We start from the raw sequence: 19,556 nt of genomic DNA, 5'->3' as shown, positions 1-19,556 counted from the left end.
CATTATCTTCCTCCACATGAGGGTCACAGATCACTGTTTTTTTTTTTCTTTTTCTTTTTTCTTTCACAAAAATATGAGGAAGTATTTTTTTTTCTGCGGCAGTATATCAGTAAGTATTTCTGCAAGACAAGGATGACATTGAAATCGATGCACTGTGTGAATCGTGGGCAACGTTAGATTTACAGGGAAGACGTGACGACCGGAAGTGGCCTCAGCTACCGTACATGAGCGGTACTTTATTCATTTCATCGCTACAGACGGTGAAGCTATGAACATTAAAAAACGACATACACAGCCGGTGTTTTGTTAAAGAAGGTGGGACACAAACGTATGTATTTATTTATTTATTTATTTATTTATTTATTTAAATGCCGGCACGTCCTCCATCATGAAGGCGGGGGTTTAGTTTCAACATCAGGTGAAATACAAACAAACTGCAGGATGAACGAGCGGCTGCTTCCGCTTCTGCTAGTTCCACCCATAGTAACGGAAAAAAACGAGTAGAGTAGCGCCTCCTTGAATCAGTTGTTTGTACCCAAGAGAGACATCAGCAGAGAGAGAAAGGGAGAGACTAATGATGAGCACTGAGACTTTGACTCGCTCTGAGGTGTTTGGTCAGTTCAGGAAGGATCTCTATGGAGAGGAGAGGTCCACTCTTTCCAACACACACATATTTATCATCCTCGGAGCCTCCGTAAGTTCAACCTCCGAACTTCTTTTATTCTAACGTTCAATGTTGAGTCTGTCTCGGGTGTTCAAAGGTAAAAGTCTGAGGTCAGTTCATGCATTTTTTATATAGTGCTGACCCTTTTCAAGCTGGAGAGAAAACAAACAGACAGAGGAATGTTTTCAGTGTCTTTCATAACAAGAGACACAGGTTGTCACATGTTGGAGGAAATATTTAGAAGGAAGTAACAACTTTTGCCTTGGTTAGTTAGTATCATCAGTTGCCATTAACCCTTTACCACTTTTAGAGCAATATTTGTTAACTTGGAAATGTGTTACATAGTTAAATATTACATTTTACACCTAAATGTTAAATCTAAATGTTCTGGGTGAAATAGCTAATATGGAAATTCAGCATAGATACAGTGAGCCACTGAGGTGGGTGTGGACGGTGGTATGATAGTGACCAATCACCACCCCGTGGCTGCCTGTAGAACAGGTCATAAGTCCAGTACCCTACATAGCCTCAAAACCCAAAGTACATAAATAAAATGTATCCAGACATGTATTTTGTGTAGTTATTATCACGCTAATGTGTGTGCTCAAGTGTAAATTTCCTTCGTTAAGTTTATTTAAAAGCAGTCGGACCATCCCGTGCTTTTATTTTGGTACTTCCTGTGACCGGCAGTTTGATTTTGCACATTAGCTAAATTTTACTTTCACCCAAAACATTTAGATTTAGAGTTAACATTTGGGTGTAGCATTAAATATTTAGATTAAGATTATTAACTATGTTTCTAAGTTAACAATTATTGCTGAAAATGTGGTAAAGAAAACGTTTTTAAACACTGTTTGAAGCTTATGTGGCAAAATGTTGATGTTATTTTCTACGTGAGCCACTTTGCAAATGGCACCTCATAGGAACAACAACTTCCTTGTACATATCTCTTTATGCAGTGTCATTGCAATGACACTGCAGTTCTTTTTAGAGCCTTGATGTTTTGTTACATGACAGTTTAACTAACTCATTGCATGACTGTGACCACGTTTAAAGTTGACTTACTCTTTGGACTCTTTGTTGAGTCATCCTGAGTGATTACCAGTTAAGTTTCATGACCAATTCTCATTTGCATAGGGCGATCTTGCTAAAAAGAAGATCTATCCAACTTTATGGTGAGTAAAGAATTGCTTTTCACACACCACTCCAGGACGTAAAGCTTTGGTCGACCGTATATTAGGAGGACTTTGACCCTTGGTTGTCTTTTTGACTCTGTTACTTCTTTAGGTGGTTATTCAGAGATGGTCTGCTCCCAGATAACACCTACTTTGTTGGTTTTGCCCGGTCTAACCTGTCTGTGGAGAATATAAAGACATCATGTCTTCCTCATATGAAGGTAGTACGTCTGTCTTTCCTCATTGCCTATTTTTTTCCCCCCCAAGACATTTTTTCCTAAATATCGTTATTAAATGTTTTTCTTCCAGGTTCTTGATGAAGAGAGTGAGTGTCTCTCAGCCTTCTTCAGTAAGAACTCCTACCTGAGCGGCAGATATGATGACAACAGCTCCTTTAACCAACTCAATAGCCACCTGTCATCGCTGCCCGGGGGGGCTGACGCTAATCGACTCTTCTACCTGGCTCTGCCACCCACTGTCTACCACCATGTGAGCTCAAACATCAGGGCCCACTGCATGAGCAGCAAGTATGTATAATCCAGTCCCTTAAAACCAAAGAATCTGATCCTCTGTGCTGATTTGTTTTATGTTTTTTTTGTTAAAAAGAGGCTGGAACAGGATCATTGTTGAGAAGCCATTTGGTCATGACCTCCAGAGCTCTCAGGAGTTGTCAGCCCACCTGGCTTCCCTGTTCACAGAGGACCAGGTCTACCGCATAGACCACTACTTGGGCAAAGAGATGGTCCAGAACCTTATGGTGCTCAGGTAAAGTAGCCCATAATAACACCTTCACACACCAAACCACTTGTATGTAACCTTAAACATCCTACATGAGATTTAAGGCTCCCTCTTCCAGGTTTGGAAACCGTATCTTTGGACCGATATGGAACAGGAACAATGTGTCCTGTGTGGTTCTCACCTTCAAGGAGCCTTTTGGCACCCAGGGCCGTGGAGGGTACTTTGATAACTTTGGTATCATTAGGTGAGAGACAATGCAATCACATCAATGTGATAACACTGGATACAATGTCATTGTTACACTAAACTTCTGGCTTCCTGTTCTTGCAACCTATAGAGATGTTATGCAGAACCACCTCCTCCAGATGCTCTGTTTGGTTGCAATGGAGAAACCTGTCTCCACCAGCCCAGATGATGTGAGGGATGAAAAGGTAAGAATTTGTGCATATTTTTTGTCCTTGATGACGAGATCATGCACCTCACTGCAAACCTGAGGTTCTTTGTTTTTGGTTTGCTGTAGGTGAAGGTATTGAAGTCTATAGCCCCTGTTGCAGTGTCAGATGTTGTGCTTGGCCAGTATGTCGGGGACCCTGAGGGACAGGGTGACTCCAAGCTGGGGTACCTTGATGACCCCACTGTACCAAAAGGTTCCTGCACACCAACATTCGCAACTGCTGTGCTCTACATTCAAAATGAAACATGGGATGGTGAGACCCAACGTTTTTTAGTCCCTTACTTTCTCCTGTCCGTCTGTGGTCTGTTTACGGCAGCTCCTCTGATTTCTTTATCTCTCCATGCCTGTCCTTGCACCATGCACAGGAGTTCCTTTCGTTCTACGCTGTGGTAAAGCCCTAAATGAGCGGAAGGCAGAAGTGCGCCTGCAGTTTACTGATGTGCCAGGAGACATCTTTGGTAAATCCTGTCAGAGGAATGAGCTGGTGGTGCGAGTGCAGCCAGATGAAGCCATTTACCTGAAGATGATGACCAAGAGGCCGGGGGGTTACTTCAGCCCAGAGGAGACTGAGCTGGATCTCACCTACAAGAGCAGATACAAGGTGCCACAGGCTCAAAATATTGTTGATATATGAATATACAGTATGAGTGTTTCGTAGATGGAGAGATGGCCTTGATTCATCTGTCGCATATGAAATGAGTGCATTTTGTCTGTGTTCGTCTGATGAGTGGAGGTCAGGACAAAGAGACTTAGTATTTTTAATGATCTGCAGAATATTTTTTTGTTGTCTATTGAATGACTTATATTTGTTGTGAAGAATTTGACTTCCAAATAATTCTCAATGTTTGAGATGTTGCCTGTGTGTTTTGGCCTAGCAATGGACTAGTAGTGAGCTGTCCAGAGTGTACCCCACCTCTGGTCCAATGTCTGCTGAGATGTCCTTGTATGTAGTTTTTTCACAACTGCCTTCTTCCTCTTAGAATGTGAAGCTCCCGGATGCTTATGAAAGACTGATACTCGATGTGTTTTGCGGAAATCAAATGCACTTTGTTCGGAGGTTGGTTGCACCATTAACTGTCATAGTTCACTGGCTTTGTACATTGTTAGTTAGTGAGTTGGGTTCTTTATTTTTTATTCCATGTTCCTCTCACTGTCAATAGTGATGAGTTACGAGAAGCCTGGAGGATCTTCACCCCCCTCCTCCATCAAATAGAAGGAGAGAAGACACAACCCATACCTTACACATATGGAAGGTAACATTTCTTTCATAACACAAAAATAAAGATTTTGATAATGGCACAAAAAATAATATATGATGCACAGTTTATTTCTTACCCTGCTACTCCCTTTTATTTGTTGTGTCCACAGTCGCGGTCCAAAAGAGGCAGATGATCTTTTAAAGAGAGTGGGATTCTCCTACAAGGCAACATACAAGTGGGTGCAGCCCCACACAACATGATGCCCTCTGTCACATGCATGCAAACATTTCCACTAACATGAATACGTTTACAGACCATAAAGTTTATTCATTGTTTGATTTTGTCTGCATGTACAAAAGCAAACCACTGCCTGTATCTCCAATCATAGAGTGAATGTGGAAATAAATAGTTGTAGAAGCATCATTTGTGTTCAAATAAATCATTGTTCTCTCTCCTGTCTGCACTTCTTTTCTTTTGTTTCACAATTGAGTCTTGTCACACCAGTGTATGTTGTCATCCCCCAAGCGTAATACAGAGTGTGACAAATAATTTAAAGCAACAACAGCACAAAATGTTAACGACTGGGGAACTTGTTGGTCTGGTTTATGTGAACGGGCTCAGAGGAGACGCGTGTCAATGTACGGCTTCAGGTGGGTACAACTTCCAGGTAGGTGTTTTAACTGAAATCAAAATCAAAGCTTTAAATAATTCAAATGCCACTTAAAGATTGACCTCTCACAATCTACATGTGTGTGGGTTTTTAACAATACAATGTCAATTTGTTTTTTAAATTAAACACAAAAGATTTCACCAGATTGATGTAAGTGTGTTCGTCTCTACCAGGTGCACGGCGTAGCTGGAAACGCACACACTACAGACCAATAAAAGACCGCTTGAGCCTGCTGTTACTTGGAGGGCCATGGGAAGTAGAGCAGTGATGAACACTTGTTTAAACAACAACTCCTCTGGGACTACAGCCTTTAAACTGGCATGTGTTTTTTTATATTTACTGTGATAAATATTACAATCGTTTATGTCCATCAGAACGTACGCTGCTGCTGCTTCTGTTCCCTCAAAAATGATAATGTACTGAATAATAAATGCTGATACTACTGTTTTTTTTAAATCATTTATCAAAGTCAAAATGAACAGATACTGTAGCATTATATTAATAACATGTGCTGTATACAGAAGCATAAAAAGGTAGAAAAAAGATAACATTTCCCACAATAAATTGCACTCTGCCAACAGGAATAAAAAAAGAGAGGAGCCCTTTCATTGTTTTCATACATGAATTAATCATAGTAGTATCAAAACCAAAAGAAAGTTGTAATTAGTCTTGAGAAGCCCAGCTCTTCCAAACCTTTAAAATCAAAGCAATACATCAACAAAGCGTTTTTGCCCCAATCCCAATTATATTTCTGTTTTTCTATATTTTTGTACTGAGCTCAAGCATATAAATGACCATCTTCCCACCACCATAACCTTGAGAATCTGTCCCATTTTGATTCAAAATTGTCATCCTGGTTCCTGAATCTGTGTTGGTTTTTCCATAATCCAAATGTCTTTAATTGTTGGTGAATTTTCCTAAATGTAACAGTTATTATGTGTTTTATGTTTTATGAGAGAGAGCGTGCACTCAAAGATGTTCTCAATTTCTTTGCTTAATCGGGGCAAACATGTTAACAGTGGGCATGAATATAGTATATGGATATGTTTTCCACAGTCATTTATGGTATAAAAACACTTTCATTTTCTGGAAGCTCATGTGAACATGAATAAAATGTACAGGATAAAAACAGCATACACACAATGTATAACTTATTGGATTAAATTAGATGAGGTATGCAGAAAAAAACTGCACCACAGATAAAAGAGTATTATTTATCAAGTCCTTTAATAGTGTTTGAATAAAACCACTTTTAGCAAATACAATGATATATGAATAAATAATAATTGTATTACTGCAATGAGAAACCTACGGATGAACCTGAAATATAAGGAACACATGGGCCGAGACAGACTGCAAGTCTATAAAATCACACATTAACCCTGTATTAACCCTAACTCTTCCCCTCTAAGGTGATGCTATTTGTGTAGAATGCACCTCCTTTCACACTTGTCACCTTCCTCACTGCAGTCGTGTGCAGCCGTGCTATTCTCGATGCCCCTGGCATACAGACGCACCAACTGGCCATGAATCCTGTGAAAGGAAGTGGATGCAATTACAACTGATTAAAAGTGGGATCATAACACAGTGTTAAGACTGCACAAACTGCAACATGCATGGTTGTACTACCTGCAGAGGATCTCAGTGAAGGGCAGAATCTCTCCATCACAGTTCCACACTGACACAGGCGGAGGTTTACTGCAGCACAGACCACACAGGAAGGGGTTTGCTGTTTTCTGCTTGTTTGTCAGATCCCGCCCCGTGCGCCCCTCTGCCAGCCGCTGCTGAGAGCCACTCCTGCTTACAGTCTCAATATATCCTCGCTCTTCATCTGTCCCACTGCTCTGCTCTTCTATCTCTTCATATGCGTCCTCCTCTTTGCCGGCAGGGAGGCAGAAACGGATGGCCTTCACACGGTGAACCTCAACAAATGGCAGGTCGAACTAGGAAAAGCGGACAAGAGAGACATTTTCTTTGTGTTTATTTGAGAGGAACAGACCATAGATCATATCACTAAATAGATAAAGCAGTCTTCGTGTTTCTTTATAGATATAGCAGTCTTCCTGTTTCCTCCCTGAAACCAACCCGAAAGGAATAATATAATGAATAGCTACCAAGGGGTAACCCCGCTAGTCTACGGGGAAATTAGCCTTTTCCCCGAAGCCTAATTTACAACATTTTCCTGATGAGTTAATGCCCTCAATCCCTAAGTTTAGGCTCTAGTAAATGATGTTTCTGTTTAGAGGAAAATCAACAGTAAATAAAAGTATGGCACATATGAGTGGACACCAGTGTGACTGACAGATTGGGACAGATACAGTGAGATCGTTGATGATTGATATATAAAAGATTGTGCTGCAATAATCAGATGCAATGTATCACAGCATTTGTAGCTCATACTGATTTCCATTGTCCACCGTTTGAAGGGATTTTTAATTAACAAACATAAAACATAATCACAAACATGACTCCATGATTGTCTTTTAAGGTATACTTCAGTTTAGTTATGAAAAAGCTGAAAAATTGTTCTGTTTACATTTCAATGGGCAGTGCATTCCCTATATTAGCTCCCTGTTTTCCTGTATGATACATTATAGTTCCTGCGGTACAATCAAAGAGACAGTAACGGTCACACTAGCCTATGCAATGCAGTTTTTGAAATTTCACGTGTTCATTTGGCCAAACGTGTTTAAGAATTTACTGATACAAGCCTGGTTCCTATGTGATTGTGCTCATACCTGGTCCTGTGTGCTTGTGTGCCTGTGGAGGAACTTGAGAAAACCCAGTGGATGCGTGTCCCATACCAGGATGAGGTCACCTGTCCCGTCCGCCAGGTGAGCAGACGGAGAGAGGCCCAGAGGACTCCTGGGACATGAGCTGGACATACAAGTGAGAGACACACACCTGAACCTGCCCTCCACACGCACCCACTCACCTGTAGAGGCAAAGAAAAAGAAATAAGTAAAACAATAAATGATCATACTGACTGACTGTGGTTGTTTAAGCTGTGCATGCAAACCCTTTGATATTGCATGTTGGTTTCTGCTCCTCATCTAAGTCACAATTATAGAACATAATGTATTCCTCTATGTTTATTGCACACCGGTTATTACACAGCAAGTGGAAAAAAGTGATTGAACCATTAATGACTGGTTTAATTTAATAATAGTCTCAGACAAACATTTCCAGCAACTGCAGCTGAGACCAGGAACTTTGAACTATCCAACTTAACAGAAGTGCTTTAAATCAGCCATGTTCTTATTCCACACAAAAGGAGAAATAGGTTCATGATGGCGATGTTTTCATGCTTTTAATGTATAGTGCTGTGTGTTCCCCTTAAGCAATTCAACCTTAGTGTCACATTTTCCCAGGAGGGTTGTGGAGTGTCAAGGTGATCTTTGAGAAACATCCGGCACAGTGATTTTTCTACAGCTCCACTGAGTCATTTAACCTTTTAGTTGTTGCTGGGAAGTCTTTCATAATCATTCTGCATTATGCTCTTGGAGGCTCTTGTGTTTTTAGGCCAAGTTTGATTAAGAGTTTGTTTCTCTGCAAATGCAATTTAGATTAAGACCTGGGTTGGTTGGTCTTTACTTGATGTGATCAACTGAAACAACAGGATGACAATAGTTTTTTAATAGGAAAATAATAACTGTGAAATATTGCCTATTTATGTATGTTCTTAACTGTAACGGTGTGTAATGGGATACTTGATGAGGGAGGAGAGAAAAACATGTTGTATTTCTGCATTTCTGATTTTTCTAATCATAATAATCTTATCAACGAGCCAACTCAACTCTATAAATAATCCCCAAAAAATAATTTTAGATGAAATTTGATACAGTTATCAAAGTGCACAACCTGGCATGAAGCTGCTGTTTTAATGGCCATTAGCCAAAAAGGCTAATCAGTATACATATACTTTTATACACACAGTAACACATGACTTTATGCTTTATTTCTTGCATTATTACCTTCCGAGTCACTATTGAATTGGCTGAAGTTGGCGCTGTACAGAGACCCAGAGTCCGAGGAGTGGGGGAAAAGTCTTTCTGTGCTTCTGGAGCAAACACTGCACCTGCACACACAAAACACACACATACAAAATGCAAAGAGTTTCTGCTTTAAGTCTGTGACATAAGCTCCTAAAGCTTAAGACCATGTTATAGGTGCATCATAGCTGTTTGCAGCTAGTTGCCTCAAACAACAACACCGTGGCATTTTACTCTCTTGTAGACGACTAGGGTTCAAATTTCCTCTGGATCAGGTTCCTCTTGCTATGGTTTCTACCCTCTTTAAAGTACACCCAACACCTTGAGTCGCTCTTGCAGGTGGTAGCGGTCATGCTGTCGCAAGCTGTCAATTAGAACCCCTGCCCTTGAGCTTGAATCATAATGAGGCTGAGGTGAAACACATTCTTTCTTCCATTTTAAAGATTGAAGGTTCAGAAATATTAAAACGTTCTAAAACATTCTTACAAAACAGATAAAAACTCACAGAAGACTGAGAGTTTTGTCATTTTGTCATTTTTTGTCATTTCTTCTTCTTCTTAAATATCAGGTGGATGAAAATATTGTAACAAAAATAAATAAGTAGATTGTTTCTTTTTGAAAATCTACTTTGTGCTTATTATTAATTGTATTACATAAGTAGTTTTACCCTGAGAGGCAGCGTGTTTTATCTCTGGGGCTGGAGAGCAGCGGGTCTGCGGGTAGATACTGAACTATGCCTGCATAGCTTCTGTTGCTCAGGTACACCATAGCACCTGGACAGAGGAGAGCAATTAGATTAGCTGAAAATGCAGCGGGTGCATACACAACACTTACAAAAATAGCATACACGGGGGAAGGTAGGACCTTTCAACTTTGCTTCAGTTTTGTCAGAAAGAGATCGAGGATAGAATTTGAAACTAAGGTTAAACATAAATAAAAAATAGTACAGTAACTAAGGCAAAAACAGCACACAACCATTACTGTTCTTTTAATGAATCAGCAGCCCAAACCTGAATAGTCATATCTGAGAGGCCCCATCCAGCGGTGTTTTTCACTCTCAGCTAGTACGTCCCCATAGAAGCCATAACCCACCAGAGACACAGAGTAGCGCACCAGAACAGAGGTGTGATGAACTGAACACACATCTAAAGGCTGAGAGTCTCCTGCAAGAAGAAACAAAGAGCTCAAAGCTGACACAAATGTTAAGGTATTTAAGAAGATTTTCATTTTAAAAATGAATTCCTCACCAATGATAATGTGCAAAGCTGATGTAACAGGGTCGATCACTCCCACTGTGGCATAACACACACAGTCTGTGGAACCTAGAGTGAATATAACACGACAGGGTGAGTGTATCACAGCTGCAAATCAAACGTCTGTACGTTTAGAAAATCGAAATAACGGTGTCATTACCTGCGGGAATTATACCAATATGAAGTGGACATGGCTGTAAAGTGACAGTAGGATCGTTCTCACAAAGGCCGGCCTCTTGTTGTGTCCGCCCAATCAAACCATGCAGCACTTCACTGAACATGCCATCGCCACCCACACAGACCACGCTGTTGCAAACACAAGAGTTTCAGGTATGACAGCACCTCCCAGTGAGGTTAGCAGATACAATGCTCTCATGTCATAGTGTTTACACAAGCTCTTACCCGTCAAAGCCTGTCAGGTCTTTCTTCAGGAGGTGGTCTCTGGCCTGGTTTGCCCGCTCAGTCACTAAACGAAACATAATTACAATCACCTTGCAAGTCTATTTCTATTTTTATGTTATTGTGGTCAGTCCAAGGCCCTGTTCAGATCTATTAACATCCTTCCTTAGTCATCCAATCTCATGCAGACCCATATATAATCGGGCCCCAACCCTGTGGTCAAATACACAATGATATCGCGTCATTTATAACAAGTCTGATTGTATAGATGTGTCTATGTGTCAACGTGTTTGTGTGTGTGAAAGATGCTCCATTGAATCAAAGCACTACGAGCACTGCTGTAACCTGAAATAAGATGTTTATCCTTAGGAAAGAAATCTGTAAGTTATTGTAACAAAAATGTGTAGTGAAACTGCAGCAGTCAGAGGACATCAGCAGAGGAGACGATCTCTAATCTGTCCTGATGGTGGTTTCAATTTATGCATGCTCAGGAGTGAGTTATTAACAATATGAATGTGTTCTAATCTAATGTATTTTTTTGTGATCAGGGCACATTGGGACCTTTCAGACCTGTACTTCTACACGTGAGCAGATTACTCAAGACAAATCTGAACAGGGTCTAAGACCATCCCTTAGACCTACCCCTTTACCAAGAGGAGCACAACGAATTTTACCTATTACATGACAGCTGATGCCAGCCAGCTCAAACAGAGGGGCAACCACAGAATGGAAGATCTTTCTTCCTTTTTTCTTTCCACCAAAGGGGTTGATAAACACCAACAGTCTCTGTGGGCGTAATGGGCCTAAAACATAAGTTTGAAAAGTTACAGGTTAGTGAGAGCAGCACTAGAGAAGATTTGATTATTAATAGTCAAATCATGACATTTTTAGATTGACATTAGGGAGGTTATATCACTTTACTGCCACATACACAGTAATTATCCACTCTTACTGTGCAATTTGACAGCAGTCCTTAGTTGTTTTGTCCACTGATCTCTAAGGACCCGACTAGGGCAGCTGAACTGGGTCCGGCCCACTTTCCATACCAAACCAGAGGAGCCACCATTGCTGCTGCGCTTCACGTAGAAAACTAAGGGCAGATGACAGACAATGAACTACTAAACCATTATATCTCCTGCTGAACTGAGCTGTTGATAAACCACAACCAAAACTGCTGAAATGTGGGAGATTACAAGAACAATATTTGACTAGACAGCGCCATAACTAGTGTGCTGTGCACCTGTATGTAAATTACTATCATGAAAAGACAAAGATGTGCAGTGCTTCAGGCTACGCTGCCAACTGTTTACTTAAGTGCTAGCTATGACTTTGAGTTTGTGTGATACCTGAGAGAACCCACCTGTGAAGTCTTTGTCTTTGTCTTCAACAGACTTGTGGGGCAGGATTTCTACCCGTCCCTCCTCCACTCCAATCACCTCTGCCACAGGCACTGAAACTTTAATCACATAGACACTTTAGTGGAAACACTTCTTCGCATACAAATGACAGAACAGATTATACAGACTGTAGTGCGTCTTTATAGCAGATATATTTTTTACTAACACTACAATACAATACTAAATGAGTTACCAAGTTATAGCACAGGTGTAAACGAAATTTACCACCACCAAGGAGATTATGTTTTTGGATATGAACAGCATTATTCAACAAAGTACAGGGATGGATTTGGATGAAATATCTGAGGTATATAGGTTATGGCCTAAGGTAGAAATATGTGGTGTGATTTATGTGATGTGTTTATGTGTATGTTCCTGATTCAGGATTTATTTTCTTTTAAATCAATTGTCACCCTTGTTAGATACAGGCATGTATTGAAACTGTGGGAAACTGAGTGGCCTTGAAAGAGGTTTGTGCTCTCTGGGTGTTTTCTCTAGTTATGGTTGTAATCATATTAGCTGCAAATTGTTTGGATTTCAAAGAATTTCAAAATAAAAGTGTTTGTTATGATAAAACATAACCCTAACCACATATAAATCATATTGAAATCGGAGGATTGTGTTTGGCCTGTGACCACAAGTTTGAGACCGCTGTTCTTAATCTAACAAAGACGCTGACTCGTTTTCTGTCAGTTTATGGTCAGAGTTGTGCTGATCTCAAACCCATCAGTTATTACATAAAATAAAGGACTGTTTTCACACCAGAACGTTTGATTTGTAATGTTTCTAAATACATACTGTAAAAAATATAATTATAATATATATAATTAAGCCATTTGAAAGCCTATAACACTGATTTTTCCAGTATGTTGTAGATGGAGTTGTCCTGAACACTAATTCATTCAGCTTTAACGTTTTATTCTGAAAACCGGATGTGTGTAACCCTGTCCGTCAGCTAAGGAGACACTGTTTGATATACAACAGGTTATGTACAATAGTCGTAAAAACTTGAATTTTTCAAAGCCACATTTTGTCAAATGTCACCAAACAAAAGGGGGAGGGTTGTTATTTCACGTGTGCTTTGTCGTAAGCCTTTATTTTCAGTGACACAACGCATGTTGTTTTTCGTGTTCGTGCTGTTAAACTTGTTATTCACGTTTTCTACACGTAGCTAATGCTTAATTAAAGAACGCTCCCTCCCTGTACAAGTTAAATAAAACATGTAAGGTCCATACGAAATGAATATTATTGTTTTTGTTAAGTTTCTATGTTAATTCAAAGGAATGGTACACTGGTATGGTAAATACACAACAAGTAAATACGTCCCTAAACTAAAAAAAACAACAGTGAATGTGAGTATCTCGTGTACATACGACAACACGCTGCAATGTTAGAGATAACGTGTCCACCTACTTGTTTTCTTCTTATCTACCTCCGTCCAGTTGAAGTGCCAGCCTGTCAGCACCGCCCGGTATCTCTTATTTCCGACCCACAGACTGGACTCAAGCCTCAGGTCTGTCTCCATCTGGCAAAATCCTCGTTTAGCCAAAGCGTCGCTCTTTGACGTTTCTCAAACAAAACAAAATCCTAATGCTCATATTTTAATAATCATAACTCCAACGTCAAGGAGAAGCAGCTGCATATTGACAATCAGACCTCGCCATCGTACAATCTGCAGTAAACCATCTGGCTGCAGCGGAGGGAACGATTCTAATCTTCCTCAGAATGACTTTGAAGAGGTTTTCTGGAGACGCATTTAAGTAATTTTTCCTTTAAAACCCCTGACACATGTGTTATTCCAAAAACATTGGTTTCTCACTGCAGTCCCTCCCTGGTGACACCTGCTCCATTTGCATGTTGTTGCACTCTGGTGGCGCTCCTGATTGGCTGTCACAAGAATTTACCTGAACAGTGTTACTCCAGCTAATACTGCTCTGAGAAAGGAAAGGGAAATGGGAGGGATAAAAGAAATGTGTATCTTTAAATTACATTACTTTAAATATACATAAATAAAGTCTGGTTAATAAACAATGAGGCAGAACCTGTTTGTCTAACTTTGGGGGTGTGATGTGAGCTGTGGTTAAATTAAAGTTATGATTAGTCAATGAACAGCTTATGGTTAGGGTGAGTGTGTGATGAGGTTTCAGTGATGCTGCCCATGGATTTGTTCACGTTTCAAATGTTATTCAATTCTGATTTGGTTCTGATTTGATGCATATGGTTCACAAGCCGACAACTACAAGTGTCTTGCATCTAACTTTGGTATCTGTCCTTTGAAACAGTCTTCATGCATGTGCACATTCTCCTCCTTTGTTGTTTGGCTGCAATGACCCAATGATCAGCACCAATAAACCCCAACAGAAGAAGATGAAGAAGTTAAACCAGTCTGTTCTCATTTATGTCACATACCCAGGAATCAGATATGCTATTCCAATCTAGGACCACTTTCTGCAGTGACATAAGTCTGATTTAAAATTTGGAAATGACAGATTACTGGATCTGAGTCACATCAACCTAAACAAATCACCTCTGAATCACTTCAGTCGGGTAATGTGGATCCAAGTCAATGCAGTAAACAAAATATTTTAAAGGTCCAGTGTGTAAGAATTAGTTATATCTATAGCTTTCCTCTGCTCACCCCACCTTAACCTAAGTGTCATTCTTGTTTGTTTGCGCAATGAGCTTCTACTTCAAAATGCAAAATACATGCTCTGGTTTGTTTGTTTGGGTTGCTCTAGAAACTAATGACACAAGATGGCAGTCTGCGTAAACCAAGGCCCTTTTGTAGCAGTGATTTTTGTATTCCTGTAGCAGCCTCGCATTAAAACCACTTCAAACTCTGCTTCAACTGTTATATGTGGACAGCAATGACTCACTCCAGTGATCTCAACCGTGATTGGACAAATGTGGCAGTCCAGTAAAACTCAGCTTCTCTTGGAGTCAATGGAGCAGTAGGACGACGCTGGGCTTCTGCATGATCATTGAGCAAATGTCTGGAAGACGGAACCAGTTTTTGATTGGCACCGTTGCAGTCTTTTCTGCCTTGGTCCTGTGTGGATTTTGCGAGGGAAGTCTGTAGACAAATAGCTGGTCATTGTGTGTTATTTGCAATATAGCCCATTTTTGTTTGTACATATACACTGTAAATGAAAACACTAGCATTTCAGTTTTAATTTCCTTGTTCTAGTTCTTTGTTTGCAAAAATTAGCTTTCCCCGTTTCAAAGAGCATCAACCTCCACTGTTTTCTAGTCGCACACAAAAAACTAAATATCTTTACACACTTTGACTTCAAAATAAAAGTCCTGATGCTTGTGTGTCGCCTGCCAGGGTTACAACTTTTACTGTGAAGTTCCGGCGCACACTGTGACCGGAAATGCTTGCCGTTATTGTGGCACGTTCCTTCTTCCCCTCCCGTGTCTGCTGACAAGTCGACTGAGCTAGCTAGCGACACTAGCCATTTAAACTTGATACACTAACTATTATGCATTGATCGACCCGTGTTGTACAGATATTTTCTGTTTCCGCAGTACATCCAGTAAACCACCAAACAAAATGAACATACGAAACGCAAGGGTGAGTGTGCGGAAATTCTCTCGACAGCCATGCTGTTTCCTCTGCTAGCTAAGCTAGTTACCGTAGCCTACACATTAGCAGACCAACTTCCGCCAATAAAAATGTTTTTCTTTGTCCCACACACATTACTGACAATGAGTTTTTGTGTCGTTACAGCCGGAGGACCTTATGAATATGCAGCACTGTAACCTGCTGTGTCTTCCTGAAAACTACCAGATGAAATACTATTTCTACCACGGATTGTCCTGGCCTCAGGTGAGACGCTGCATTGTTTTCCACATTTCTGCTTGTTCTGTTTACACCACTACTTTGCTGTCTGGAACTTAATCCTTCCAGTTTTACATTTCTTTATGTGACTCTGTATTGTGTGTTTCCATCCACGCAGCTCTCATATATTGCAGAGGACGAAAATGGCAAAATTGTGGGATATGTGTTGGCAAAGATGTGAGTATCTGTGATACAGTAATATTACATTTGCTCAACAGGTTCATGGCTGGTGAGGCATTTATCAAATATATGAACCCAAAAGTAGCTTATTCACTTGGTAGCATACACATTGACTACTGGTTATGTTTCATATCTCATCTGCATTCTTTTCACACACACACAGGTAATGTGCATATTTGGCTAAGAAAGAATGTTACATTTATAGGAGGAGATGAAAAACATTTCCTCTGCACCCTCCAAGCACAGCAGTAACTAGCACCTGTTGGGCTCACATGCTCCCCTTTCAGTGCAGCAAGGTACTGTCTGCCTCACTTTGTGCCTTTTCACTGCAGTTTTCACAGACATTCATTAAAGATAATAGACAAACTTTGGAAAGTCAGGGTGTATAATAAACGTATTATATTGGAGACATACATGCATCAATCCAGTGTGTGAGGGATAGCACAGTTCGGGGTGAGTCTCGCTGCTGCCGCACCTTGCGTTTCTCCCCTGAATTTGAGCAGGAAATGTGCAAATGCAGGGTTTTTGACAAAAATTATCAATTATTACAGAAAACAAATGCATTGTACAGACATGTGGACTTATTTATTTTATGTTATCATTATTAGTTTATTAGTTTTCTTGATGACAAGTGAGGCTCTGACTGCACGTCCCTGTTGCTATACATCACTTGGACAAACACTTGTTTACTGTGGTATTTGTGAACTCTTTTCAGGGAGGAGGACCCAGATGATGTACCCCATGGTCACATCACATCCCTCGTAAGTCTGAACAATACACCTCCTATGTCTCTTCCATTATTTATGTAATTAGTGCCTATTTTGAAGGAGCAATCCATCATGTTTGTCCTTATTATAACATGGTTAAATGCATTTATTCACCCTGTCTGTATTGAGTACCAATGGTGACCAATTGAACATCGGAATAATTGGAATTTTTCAATTGGAATTTTTCAATTGGAATGAACAGGGAGTTCATATAAAATGGTTGAAAACCATGCTCTCTTGGAGCAACACTGTGTTGTTATAGTTTATCGTAGAGAGACCAAGTTCCAATCAGTAGTGATGTTGTCCATAAGAATGTAAAACTCCTGCTTTTAAAACCTCCAGGTTTGCAATTTGATCGACACAATGTCAGTTTTTCAAAACGGCAGTTCACAGATGTCACCTGCAACTAGGCTCCTATTGGATGATACTAGGTGCCAAACACACCGGTGTCCACTCATATGTGCCATATGTGAACTTAATTTACAAAGCTGACATCATGTGCAAATGAAGTAGAGCTGAAACTAGCAAGGGAGACGATGACCTCCTCAAAAAGTTTGATGTTGAAATCAAATGAGAAGAAGCCTAATTTCCCTCATAGACTTCCATTGAGTTGCCCCTGGTGCTATCTCTGCCCTACTTCTTAATCTTCACTTTTCAAACCAGTAGACTACATCAGTTTTGATATGAACTCTATGGTCTTAATGGTTTGAGTAAGTCATAAACAGACCTGCAGTAACATTAAAATTGTTGTCATTTTAATAATTGTTATAATTGTCTGGCTTCTTTTGTGTAATAGAAACCTTGTCTTTGTTTTCCAGGCAGTGAAGCGCTCTCACAGACGTCTGGGACTTGCTCAGAAGCTGATGGATCAGGCCAGCCGGGCCATGATAGAAAACTTTAACGCTAAATATGTCTCACTTCATGTTCGTAAAAGGTATTGCAAGCTGTTGGCTGGCTCCAAACCTTTCATTTTGTTGTCCTTTTCTAGGTTAGGCTCTGACTGTCTGTCAATTCTCCCATTTTTGCAAATCTAACCAATTTCCCACCCACTATAGCAACCGAGCGGCGCTGCACCTGTACTCCAATACGCTTAAATTCCAGTAAGTGCTTTTTGTTACCAGTATTTATGTATTTTTACTGTTTTGTAAATGTGGGTTTTGTTTCCATGGTCATACATAGGTTATACAGAAATAGATTCATAAGTGGTCAAGTCTCATTTGTTAAACAACTTTCACTTATTACAGGCATGGACAGTAGAAAAGTCTGAAAATGCTTTCCCATTTTATCATCATACATGACTGATAAGTAATTATAATCAGGAAAAAAAAACTTAAATTCACTCTCAACACTCAAAAAATATTAATTAAATTATTAATGATTCCATCAGGCTCACTTCTTTGTGCTTACAAAAGATACCAGAACCATATAACCTTACAAACTTGTTTTATTGGTAATGTTTTCGAGCATCATTCCTGTTAATTGGGTTTTTATAGCCTCCAACCATTCACTTCTGGAATGGCCTAGATATGGACTCTTCTCATGAGGTAAAATCCTGCCAGAACAAAGTCCTCAAAGATTATTTGAGCTCAGTAATTTAGACTCAACAATGATAAAGTCATTGCAATTAGTAAGATTCAATATAGTTTTTTTTTGGTTCATATTTTAGACAATAGTACATTTTCCTTTACCTTGTTAACTAGTCTAAAAAAGGAACCAAAACTAAGTTCAATCAGAAGACATAATGAACTTTCACAATATTATATTAAGATTGAATACATTAAAGCCCTAGTGTCCAACTTCTGTCACCAAAACAGGGCTAGTGTTGCACAGGAGTTGTGTGGAGCTGATAGACTTGATCAGCATTGTGAGAACTCACTTGACATTGGTTTGAATGTAATGAACATTTGCTTATATTTAAAAAATTAGGCACTAAAGCTTTAATTTATGAAACGATGTCCTGAATTGCCTAACAGATTATATTGTTGTTCCTCTACAGGATTAGTGAGGTTGAGCCTAAATACTATGCAGATGGGGAGGACGCTTACGCCATGAAGAGAGATTTGGCCCACATGGCTGATGAGGTGACTATTGGATATTTTCGCTGTGCTGCATCTTCATTGACATGATTTTCACCACACCACCTCATTGCCTCAGTTGATGTGTAGCTGTTCTGAGGTCTCATGAGCAGATTGTAATCTAGAATGTGTCCCCTTTCGCTGTGCATGTCCCACAGCTGAGAAAGCCTGGGGCACGTTCGGCCGGCCAGGAGGCGTCGTCTGGTGGCTGTGGTGACCAGGAGAGAGAGAGCGAGAGAGACAGCGGAGGAGAGAGCAAAGAGCTGAGTGAAGTCAGCGAGGCAACGGAAAGCACAGACGTTAAAGATTCGTCCTCTGATTCACAATGACACTGCAGTCCTAGACATTTTTAAATTCATCCTTCACTCCCTCTTTTTATCTATTTGACAATTTTCATGACAAATTCTCTGGTTTCTCAAACTGTGACCGCCTGTGCATCATAGTTGTTTCCATCATTCATTTTTGCAGTGATAAAGAAAGAGTCTTGGATAATGACATGAAATTGGTTGATAGCTAAATGACGCTAAAATCAATATTTGAGTTCAAGGTTTTTTTCTGATTTCTGTTATTACCACAAATGATCCCTAAGTTCTGTGGGATTTACATAATTGAAAACAACTTCTGCTCTTCAGGTAATTATTTAACAGAATTGCTGCAAATAAATCTTTCAAATAATACTTTGGTACACGTTTTCATTTTCTCTAAGTGCTTGTAGAAGTAACACAATTGTTTATCTTGTCGTGTAGATTTTG

The 19,556-nt window shown here is 39.9% G+C and overlaps 3 protein-coding genes across 4 annotated transcripts; 2 read left to right on the top strand and 1 right to left on the bottom strand.

Annotated features, from left to right (window-relative positions):
• The first annotated feature begins 487 nt into the window (after positions 1 to 487).
• On the top strand, positions 488 to 4,682 carry LOC131468253 (glucose-6-phosphate 1-dehydrogenase-like). The gene is made up of 12 exons (XM_058642300.1): positions 488 to 694; positions 1,802 to 1,839; positions 1,952 to 2,060; positions 2,149 to 2,366; positions 2,446 to 2,604; positions 2,696 to 2,821; positions 2,915 to 3,008; positions 3,098 to 3,284; positions 3,397 to 3,632; positions 4,012 to 4,088; positions 4,192 to 4,284; positions 4,400 to 4,682. The coding sequence occupies exons 1-12, from the start codon at positions 575 to 577 to the stop codon at positions 4,488 to 4,490; spliced, it is 1,548 nt and encodes a 515-aa protein (XP_058498283.1). The 5' UTR covers positions 488 to 574; the 3' UTR covers positions 4,491 to 4,682.
• A 1,426-nt stretch (positions 4,683 to 6,108) lies between these two features.
• zgc:158263 (ceramide kinase family protein) lies at positions 6,109 to 13,768 on the bottom strand. Its single transcript, XM_058642299.1, has 13 exons — positions 13,355 to 13,768; positions 11,905 to 12,000; positions 11,497 to 11,634; positions 11,219 to 11,347; positions 10,548 to 10,611; positions 10,306 to 10,451; positions 10,140 to 10,214; positions 9,903 to 10,055; positions 9,560 to 9,665; positions 8,875 to 8,978; positions 7,639 to 7,835; positions 6,530 to 6,843; positions 6,109 to 6,433 (listed from the first exon to the last, which is right to left on the bottom strand). Exons 1-13 carry the CDS (start codon positions 13,464 to 13,466, stop codon positions 6,319 to 6,321), a joined length of 1,749 nt encoding a protein of 582 aa, XP_058498282.1. The 5' UTR covers positions 13,467 to 13,768; the 3' UTR covers positions 6,109 to 6,318.
• Positions 13,769 to 15,322: 1,554 nt separating this feature from the next.
• Positions 15,323 to 19,481, top strand: naa10 (N-alpha-acetyltransferase 10, NatA catalytic subuni). 2 transcript variants are annotated; one of them, XM_058643400.1, is made up of 8 exons: positions 15,323 to 15,515; positions 15,672 to 15,770; positions 15,901 to 15,959; positions 16,678 to 16,723; positions 17,548 to 17,663; positions 17,785 to 17,829; positions 18,726 to 18,810; positions 18,963 to 19,481. In XM_058643400.1, exons 1-8 carry the CDS (start codon positions 15,495 to 15,497, stop codon positions 19,131 to 19,133), a joined length of 642 nt encoding a protein of 213 aa, XP_058499383.1. In that variant the 5' UTR covers positions 15,323 to 15,494; the 3' UTR covers positions 19,134 to 19,481. The 2 variants fall into 2 exon arrangements, with proteins under 2 accessions (XP_058499383.1, XP_058499382.1); XM_058643399.1 differs by having other exon boundaries at positions 18,726 to 18,812; positions 18,956 to 19,481.
• Positions 19,482 to 19,556: the final 75 nt, after the last annotated feature.

Source organism: Solea solea, chromosome 11 (genome assembly GCF_958295425.1).
Source record: "Solea solea chromosome 11, fSolSol10.1, whole genome shotgun sequence".
In the NCBI taxonomy this organism is placed as follows: Eukaryota; Metazoa; Chordata; class Actinopteri; order Pleuronectiformes; family Soleidae; genus Solea; species Solea solea.
Note: the sequence above shows the minus strand (reverse complement) of the source record. Positions and strands in the feature narration are given on the sequence as shown.